Source organism: Rattus norvegicus, chromosome 8 (assembly GCF_021556685.1).
Source record: "Rattus norvegicus strain SHRSP/BbbUtx chromosome 8, alternate assembly SHRSP_T2T, whole genome shotgun sequence".
Lineage (NCBI taxonomy): Eukaryota > Metazoa > Chordata > Mammalia > Rodentia > Muridae > Rattus > Rattus norvegicus.
Window position 1 is genome coordinate 44812286 of NC_141541.1, and position 10514 is coordinate 44822799.

Here is a 10514-nt window from a genome sequence, read left to right on the forward strand (position 1 = left end):
TAGCTTCTGTTTTGATACAGACGACCCTTTCTGTGGCATGGTCAGCTTCTAATGAATGACTAGAGGACCTATGCTTGAGAATAAACAAACAATACATTGCTTCTCTAGATGCTGAGCTCTTAAAAGCCTTGGTGTCACAGCAACTGTTTGTGGACATTCTGGATCATTCCTTCTGAATTTTAACTTTCTGAGTAACTCAGACTCTGAGTAAGTCAGTTCAATTCCATAAATTGGAAATCAGTCACCTGGAAAAAAATACATTTACAACAGGAACCCAGATTTGCCACGGAAAAAGGGCAGCTTGAACTGGCCCACCTAGGTTCTGGGTTTGCACAGGCTTGCTATCCAAAAGAAACATGTGCTCACAGCTGTAGGCTGCATTCACTATGGTTGCTCTTGAGGTTCCTCCCTAAACTGCTTAGATTAAGATAAATTTCTTAATATCTATCAAAAGAATTCATTATGTGCAGCAGGCCTACAGGAAGATAGTTTCCATTCTGTATTTTATAAATGTGCATAGTAGATATGGTCATCATTGATACTAGGTGAAGGATCTGCTCTAATATGGAAACTAAGTGATGCTGTAGGAACATCCTGAATCCTCAATGAGCAGTGGGGCCACCTGAGCCCTCTATGGATGCCTGGGTGCCTAACACATTGAGCCTGCACAGCTCAGTAAGAATACACATTTCCTGAGATCTCTCTGTTTAATTTGAGGTACCATGTCCACCTAAGGGAGCACATGCCCTGGAAAGACAAAAGCCACCTGCAGGATCTGTGGTGATGCCTCACAGGTTAGAACCTGCAGGATCTGTGGTGATGACTCACAGGTTAGAACCTCTGCTGCTCTCTCAGAAGAAGCACATGGTTCCCAACAATGATCTACAACAGGGAATGTGATTTCTTTTTTTGGACTATGAGGGAAATTCACCCAGGACAGGCCACAGACATACAGTAGAGAAAAAGACCCACTGACATAAATGATCATTCTACACCTAATCCACAACAATAAAAACACAGCATATGTATGGTCTAGGACAACAGCATTTATCAAAACCTTTTTCCCAACATGACTTTGGAGGTCATTATCTGTGGGGGCATATTGAGAGTGTATTGCAAGAAAGACTGAAGCATATGGTTCTCCATTAGGATTACTTCCATATACCTTTGGAAATGTCAATTTTTCTACAGCTCTACAAATATGAATGTATATTAGTCAAAATGTGCTACACAGGATCAATAATGAACGTGTGTTGTAGATTGTTTTATTAAGATTAGCAGAAAACGCCCGGCCCGCAGCAGCTCTCTGCTCCCAAACCCAGTGGGAGAGAGACCTCACCGCCTGGTCAGGTGGGCACTCCTGAGGCTGCAGAGCGGAGGAGACCACCAACACTGCCCACCCCTGCCCACATCCCTGGCCCAGGAGGAAACTGTATAAGGCCTCTGAGTGCCCGTAGGGGAGGGCCCAGGAGCTGCAGGACCCCTGCGCCTGAGACACCGCCGGAACCTGAAGGAAACAGACCGAATAAACAGTTCTCTGCACCCAAATCCCGTGGGAGGGAGAGCTAAACCTACAGAGAGGCAGACATGCCTGGGAAACCAGAAGAGACTGCACTCTGCGCACATCCAGACGCCAGAGGAAAACACCAAACGCCATCTGGAACCCTGGTGCACTGAGGATCCCGGAAAGAGCGGCCCAGATCTTCTCTGTTGCTGCCGCCGCAGAGAGGACTTAGGCAGTACCCCACGAGCACACTTGAGCCTCGAAACCTCAGGTAGGACCAACATTTCCCCTGCAAGAAACCTGCCTGGTGAACTCAAGACACAGGCCCACAGGAACAGCTGAAGACCTGTAGAGAGGAAAAACTACACGCCCGAAAGCAGAACACTCTGTCCCCATAACTGGCTGAAAGAAAACAGGAAAACAGGTCTACAGCACTCCTGACGCACAGGCTTATAGGACAGTCTAGCCACTGTCAGAAATAGCAGAACAAAGCAACACTAGAGATAATCTGATGGCGAGAGGCAAGCGCAGGAACCCAAGCAACAGAAACCAAGACTACATGGCATCATCGGAGCCCAATTCTCCCCCCAAAAAAATCATGGAATATCCAAACACACCAGAAAAGCAAGATCTAGTTTCAAAATCATATTTGATCATGATTCTGGAGGACTTCAAGAAAGACGTGAAGAACTCCCTTAGAGAACAAGTAGAAGCCTACAGAGAGGAATCGCGAAAATGCCTGAAAGAATTCCAGGAAAACATAAATAAACAAGTAGAAACCCATAGAGAGGAGACACAAAAATCCCTGAAAGAATTCCAGGAAAACACAATCAAACAGTTGAAGGAATTAAAAATGGAAATAGAAGCAATCAAGAAAGAACACATGGAAACAACCCTGGATATAGAAAATCAAAAGAAGAGACAAGGAGCTGTAGATAGAAGCTTCACCAACAGAATACAAGAGATGGAAGAGAGAATCTCGGGAGCAGAAGATTCCCTAGAAATCATTGACTCAACTGTCAAAGATAATGTAAAGCAGAAAAAGCTACTGGTCCAAAACATACAGGAAATCCAGGACTCAATGAGAAGATCAAACCTAAGGATAATAGGTATAGAAGAGAGTGAAGACTCCCAGCTCAAAGGACCAGTAAATATCTTCAACAAAATCATAGAAGAAAACGTCCCTAACCTAAAAAAAGAGATACCCATAGGCATACAAGAAGCCTACAGAACTCCAAATAGATTGGACCAGAAAAGAAACACCTCCCGTCACATAATAGTCAAAACACCAAACGCACAAAATAAAGAAAGAATATTAAAAGCAGTAAGGGAAAAAGGTCAAGTAACATATAATGGCAGACCTATCAGAATCACACCAGACTTTTTGCCAGAAACTATGAAGGCAGAAGATCCTGGACAGATGTCATACAGACCCTAAGATAACAAAAGTGCCAGCCCAGGTTACTGTATCCTGCAAAACTCTCAATTAACATAGATGGAGAAACCAAGATATTCCATGACAAAACCAAATTTACACAATATCTTTCTACAAATCCAGCACTACAAAGGATAATAAAGGGTAGAGCCCAACATAAGGAGGCAAGCTATACCCTAGAAGAAGCAAGAAACTAATCGTCTTGGCAACAAAACAAAGAGAAGAAAAGCACACAAACGTAACCTCACATCCAAATATGAATATAACAGGAAGCAATAATCACTATTTCTTGATATCTCTCAACACCAATGGCCTCAACTCCCCAATAAAAAGACATAGATTAACAAACTGGATACGCAACGAGGACCCTGCATTCTGCTGCCTACAGGAAACACACCTCAGAGACAAAGACAGACACTACCTCAGATTGAAAGGCTGGAAAACAACTTTCCAAGCAAATGGTCAGAAGAAGCAAGCTGGAGTAGCCATTCTAATACACGTGCTCCACTATGTTCATAGCAGCCTTATTTATAATAGCCAGAAGCTGGAAAGAACCCAGATACCCTTCAACAGAGGAATGGATACAGAAAATGTGGTACATCTACACAATGGGATATTACTCAGCTATCAAAAACAACGGCTTTATGAAATTCGTAGGCAAATGTTTGGAACTGGAAAATATCATCCTGAATGATCTAACCCAATCACAGAAAGACATACATGGTATGCACTCACTGATAAGTGGCTTTTAGCCCAAATGCTTGAATTACCCTAGATGCCTAGAACAAATGAAACTCAAGATGGATGATCAAAATGTGAATGCTTCACTCCTTCTCTAAAAGGGGAACAAGAATACCCTTGGCAGGGAAGAGAGAGGCAAAGATTAAAACAGAGACTGAAGGAACACCCATTCAGAGCCTGCCCCACATGTGGCCCATACATATACAGCCACCCAATTAGACAAGATGGATGAAGCAAAGAAGTGCAGACCGACAGGAGCCAGAAGTAGATCGCTCCTGAGAGACACAGCCAGAATGGGGCAAATACAGAGGCGAATGCCAGCAGCAAACCACTGAACTGAGAATAGGACCCCCATTGAAGGAATCAGAGAAAGAACTGGAAGAGCTCGAAGGGGCTCGAGACCCCATATGTACAACAATGCCAAGCAACCAGAGCTTCCAGGGACTAAGCCACTACCTAAAGACTATACATGGACTGACCCTGGACTCTGACCTCATAGGTAGCAATGAATATCCTAGTAAGAGCACCAGTGGAAGGGGAAGCCCTGGGTCCTGCTAAGAGTGAACCCCCAGTGAACTAGATTGTTGGGGGGAGGACGGCAATGGGGGAAGGGTTGGGAGGGGAACACCCATAAGGAAGGGGAGGGGGGAGGGGGATGTTTGCCCGGAAACCAAAAAATTATTATTAATTATTAAATAAATTAAAAAAATTTTTCAAAAAAAAAGATTAGCAGAAAACATGACCGCATGGATAAAGTATGGCAGTGATCACATCATAAAATGTGCATCCAAGAAAAGAACACATTATCCACACAAAACACACTATCACTCTAGGTAAGCATTGGTGGCTTTGAATTTACTATTTAGCCCAGGAACTCTCGACCATGCAGAATCCATCATTAGCTGTCAGTTCTAAGAGCACAAGAGGGAACAGAACACTTGAATAAGCAAGATGGTCTAAAGAGTCAAGAGTTACAAATCAAGTTTTATTCATAAGGAATACAATTTAAAACAAAAATGATTAAAATGAATATTAATATAAATATATAAAAGTATTTTCAGATGTGAAAAATATTAACAAGAACATATAACTATGAAATAACAAAACAAAAACTTCATTTAAGATGATAACAAAAATATTTCTAAACAGCATATTCTTAGTGAACATTTAGAAGCACAGTTATATTGCTGTTTCTCCTCTAGCAGGCAAAATGGCAATGCAGTTCCCAAGTGGTCTCTCAAGTGGTGTTATCCTAAACAGAAAGAGAATAAGATATCAATCAGTCAGACTGGCTTAGTGAAAGATAAATTTAGTGTTTCTTAGCAAAAAATAAATTAAACTATGAGGGAGAGTATTCATCCAAAAAAATGTTGGTATTATTCAGGATGGCGGTCTGCAGGGGAATCCTGAGAAAGCAACCTATTCTTCAGGAGGCTCTCTTCCTGCTGTGTGTCCCATTCCAGCTCTTTTGCAATTCCTGAGACCAGGGAGAGGAAGGCAGTTATTCAGAAACTGATGTGTTGGGGACTTGCATGCTAGCTATCAGCTTGCTGCCTTCTACCCACTCAGCTCTATTTTAGGTCACCATTGATGTGTTAACTGATAACATTGCTGGTGTGTCTGTGGGCAGGGCAAAGTCTACAACAACCCTGACAGTAATGTGGGCTGCCCATCTGGGCCTCAGACTTTAACCAGTGCAAACCAAGAACAGGGCAATGGGAAGAGACCTCATTGGGTTGCAGGATGAAAGGAGAAGTCAACCTGTCACCAAGATGAAAGCCAATGACAAAGAATAATTTGCCATTTGCACTCGGTTCTTATCCCTGAAAGGTGCTTCCCAACATGGAGGTCACATGACCACAGAATATCATTTATCACAGGAACAAAACTTGTTCAAAGTGGTACATAGCATCCATTCTATCACAGGGACATGCAGTAATATGATAGGTTATTCATCTGTCACCATTTCCAGACTGCAGCTTCAAAAAGAGCACCAAAGCATAGTTGTTAATAAGTCAGTTCCTGAAAAGTGGTTGTCTTCCCAGAATACTCGTGCACAGACAGAGGAATGAACATTCCATAGCATGAGGTGGTTGTATTGTTGGAGTGTACATTATTAATGTGGTAGGGAAAGCAAACATGTATCAAATTGGCAAATGGAATCAGATAATTTTAGGCTGACACAGCTGCTTGTCCCTACCAGATGTTGCTTGGTCTGGAGGTTGCTGGTTTTCTCCTGTTCGTCTTTATCTTTCTTGTTCAAATCAAACAAAAATTTCTGTAGCAGCGGTGCAGAATCAAGCTGTTCTGCTTTGCTCTCTTTTCTGAATGGGAACAACTTCTTCTGCATACATATCTTGTCCATATGGATCCGGCTGGGCAGGTTCCTGGAAACACACACTCCATAGTTAGATCCTGCACCCTCTTCCTCCCATTCCTACTCCCAAGTCTCACAAACACGCTCTGGACCCAGATACAAGTGAAAACTTCATAGAATACATCTTGATACACACAAGGCTGCTGCACAAACATCAAACAGCCAATTCAGGGAAGACTAAATTGTTTCTGTGACCCAAGTACCAAAAAGCGTTCATTTCTCTCCACAACAACAGGGGATATACATCTATCCATGGAAGCAAAAGGCATGGGGGCAACATTAATAAATAGTGGGCAAATACCCTCAAAGGAGGTCAGTAGAATTAAGGGAAGGTCATGTTATCCATGTGGTCCACACACTGAGTTTTGTTAAACCTGGTGTGACCGCAGAGGCCCAGTTCAGCCTATTAGCCATTTGGTGAGCTGAATAAGTACTGGTCTACCTAGAGCCTTCTGAAGATGCCTAGACACTCTGGGTATGAGTAACAGTCTCCTGTGGACCTAAAAACTGAGTCCAAAAGGCCCAGGACACAGTGATGTTTAAAGAGCACAAGACATGGAGCCAGAGCTGCTAGACCTCCAGTCAGAACAAAGGATGGCACCTGTGGGCAAAGCAGAGTTAATGGCCTCTCTGACCAGTGCTCACCGATAGAAGTTAATTTCCTTCTGGAGTTCCTGAAATTTCTCACAATGCTCGATGTTCCTCATCTCTAAGTTGTGCAGTAATGACATGACCTCCCTCTCCTTTATCTTCAATTTTTCATAAAATGGATTTGACCTGATGTAGCGGCTGGCCCTAGGACAGTAAAACCCAATGAACATCTGCGTTTAGGAATATATGAACTCAGGCTGGGTCTTCTAGTACCCCAGCCCTGGGAGGACAATTTCTGAGTTCTACATATTGGAAGCTTCTTCAGCTTCAGAAACTTGTTATTCTGGGCCCAGGACCCCATAAGCTCGGCATCGAGATAAAGGGTTCCCAGGTTCCCTTTCTTCACTCAGAAGGGCTGGATCTGCAGTCAAGCTAGTTATGCTAACAAGGGCCTAGGCCACAGCTCTCCCACATCCAAGACCTAGAAAACTGTGATTTCATTTTTCCTGTTTAGACAACAGGAATTCTACATCCTGAATAATTAATATTGTAGAGACACACAATTCACACAATTATGGAGTTGAGAACATAAATCGCCACAAAAGTATAATCTGCCCAAATGGCACAAATATACAGACAAATGTGACCACATTGGCAAAGAAGTGTGCAGTTGAAGAGGGGCTCCCAAAACAAAGCACTCACATCACCATGAAATTGTTATACATGAATATACTCAGGAAAAAACATAGACCCCTAGATTCCAAGTGTGGGGGGAAATATAAACATATAAAAATTGTGCATATGCATGTAGGTGTGTACACACAGAGACACAGAAACTGGGACACACACACAGGAAAAGAAAAGTAAACAGTAAGAGAATGAAAAAGGGAGCGAAATATGCAAACGGAGAACACAATCAGAATCAGAAAAAATGCATGCCACATTATTGGCTCAGAGGTAAACAAAAAAGAAGGAAAAGCCCTGTGTCTCTGGCCATCTAGTCAAACATTGAGATGAACAATTTGGGATCTGTCACCTCAGGCTACTGCAACAAGAGTCCTCACTCAGTCACCTTCCTAGCACACACCCAAACTCACAGCACCTAGAACCTTGCAAAGCTACCACCTGTCAAGGGCTTTCCAAATGCACACTGGGAACTCATGCTCCAGTAACGTTATCCCTGAATCCTCACTAAGGCCACAAGTTCAGATTTTCGGCTGGAGGCAGCAGATGAGACCATTTCCCACCTCACTCCTGACCAAGGGTCAGGTTCTGAATCTCCTCTATATCAGAAATGAGGTTTAGGACAAGTTCTTTGGGAGGCACAGCTTTCAAGACCCAACACCTTAATAGAATAAGATGTAGGTGACACTGCAGATCCATGAATGACACAAGGCAGTTTGGAGCAATGCATACCTGTTGTTCCTGTATCTCTCTGTCACGTAAGTCAGGAGATCTCTTAGCTCATTTCTCTCCTCAGTAGCTGACTGCAGCTGTCTAATCAGTCTCTGCTCTTCTGTGTTCTCCGTGTCGGCCTCCTTGTTGATTACCACAGGGCCAGGGGATGATGTCAGTCTCCCATCATCTGTAGGTAGAAGAACACAAGTGAACATTCATGGAGAGACTAGGGGAGTGTACATAGACCATGGCGATGCCCTAACAGGAGAAGAGCATGTGTAGAACACAGTGTCACCACAAAGAGTTTGTTGTTGCCTAAGAGACCTCCTCAGTGGAAGTCAACTCTCCCAGCCCTCTATAGAGACCAAGAGATGTCAGATGCCGGGTGTTCCCTATGCCTGCCAACCATACTCAAGTACCACAGAGATGGTTTCTACAGGATTGTTATCAACTTAACAGGGTACAACTTTCTTTCAGGACCCTCACCGCTGTACTTTCAGAAGTCAGATGATAAATTCAACCTCCAAAAGTTTTGAGTGATTGGAGATACTCAGATGTCCTGCACTGATACTCTAGGCCACCCCATTTGGAGTTAAAAAGCTTTGAGGGGGAAGTCACCATCAACAGACTTATCAATTCCCCTGTCTGAAACACCAAATGCCACAGAAGTACCAATTGGTTACAGGCTGAATCTTGGTGTACTTGCTCCACATCGTTTTGGAACTGTAAAAAGATGTTCGTAACACACAAACTCTAATGTATAATGCTAAGGATGTCCTATCCCTGAAAATTAGAAAAAGTCAAAGGAGTTCTAAGAACATAAGGTCATTGCCAGAAGCATAATTCTCTCCCTGATACTAAAGTCAGAGATCTACTTTATTTAAAGAAGCAATGAAAGTGAATTAGATTTATACTCTGTCTAAATTCAATAAAGATGGACACTCAATGTCTCCTGATGGTGTTATTATATCAATGTAACTTAACATATGCACTTTAAAAATGAAGGCCAGAAGTTCACAGAATAATAGCATTGGCCTTACCATATCCTCCCTTTGGGGATGGGCAAACTAATGTTCTCAAATCCTTGACTTTCAGGAATTGTGATCTTCATGGAATTTCAATTCCTTTGCAGATACTCCAGTTGTTGAGGCCCATTGGTAAACAGGTCAGCCTAAGCCTATTCTCCCTCTGAAAGAAAGCTCAGCCTACAATTCACAGAACTTACTCCGCATTCCCCAGGCCACCTTTCTTTGTCCATCATTTGTTTTTGATGAAAGGCGAGATTCCCTCACTCCAGTCTGTCCAAAATCAACGTTCACTCTCCCAAAATGCTTGCGAAGACGGGAATACATGTCTTCCTGTGTATCTGCAAGCAGGGACTGAGAAAAAGTAGGGCACTGGTGGTTACTACAACACTGGTGACATCACAGAGGATGCCAAGAACTCTCTAGGACACAATAGAATGTTCAAGAAGGGTCAGCTGATGTCATGGTGAACAGACTTTGCCTCTCTGCTAATAATCTCCCTGTATAGTGCATAAGCTGAGGTGCCCTTTCCAGGATACCTTCCCAGGGCATAGCCCCTGAGTACCTCCTGCTTCCAAGGCCAAATTTTCCTCAAGGCTTGATTATAAAAACCTTATTAATTCCTATGCATTTTAATGAATGTTTCCCTCCAAATCCTGCCCAAAAATGTCTCATCTTAAGTCAAATTATCCTTATTCATCAATATTAGCCATTAAAAATTCCTGAGAAATAATACCAGTTTGAATATGCAGTCAAAAGTTTCTCCTGTGTCCTTATGTACATGTGCTTGAAATCACATCAAGAAATAGACTGCAGGATAGGTTGCAACATGGGTGTGTGTTATGGGAAAACTCATGAAGCCTTGTACTTAGCATTCGACAGTTGCCCCAAAATCCCTTAGGAGAAAGAGTTGAAATCATTATGGTGCTAGGAACAGTGTGGAGTCAAATTGCCAGAGGAAAATGAAATGCTTTAGCCACCAATGAAGGCACCCGCATGGTGCTTGTGGGGTTCTCCTCTTTGCACCAACGTCACCAAAGGAGCATTGCTCACAGGCCTATGTAAGCTCTATCATGAGATTCTGTCTGACAGTTTGTATCTTGGGCCTCTCACTGAGCACGTGCTATCTTCTCTATATTTAACCCCACTCTTCTAGTTTGGAGACCCAACGGGTGATTATCTCTTTACAAGTATGCCGTGTTTTGGTCCATATCTCTTCCCTACCATGTCTATTCTGAATCTCCAGCTTCAGCTTGTCTCACCCTATGTTCCTCTGTTTGCCTGGAGTTATGCCCACATATTTTCTGCTGCAGCTCTGGGCCATCAGATCTTTATTTCGTTCAATCGAAATCAGGTGAGACAACAGCTGATAGATCTCTTACCTTAGGTTGAGCTGGTAAGAAGGTCAAACATCTACAAAAAAGAAAACCTCATGCTGGGCCC

The 10514-nt window shown here is 43.0% G+C and overlaps 1 protein-coding gene across 2 annotated transcripts; it reads right to left on the reverse strand.

The window, feature by feature from the left end:
* Positions 1-4644: 4644 nt before the first annotated feature.
* Positions 4645-9424, reverse strand: LOC148004057 (disks large homolog 5-like). Of its 2 annotated transcripts, XM_087564274.1 has the most exons (5): positions 9272-9424; positions 8065-8233; positions 6703-6852; positions 5881-6067; positions 4645-4932 (listed from the first exon to the last, which is right to left on the reverse strand). In XM_087564274.1, the coding sequence occupies exons 1-5, from the start codon at positions 9396-9398 to the stop codon at positions 4918-4920; spliced, it is 648 nt and encodes a 215-aa protein (XP_087420400.1). In that variant the 5' UTR covers positions 9399-9424; the 3' UTR covers positions 4645-4917. The 2 variants fall into 2 exon arrangements, with proteins under 2 accessions (XP_087420400.1, XP_087420401.1); XM_087564275.1 differs by lacking the exon at positions 6703-6852 and having other exon boundaries at positions 9272-9421.
* Between the last annotated feature and the right edge of the window lie 1090 nt (positions 9425-10514).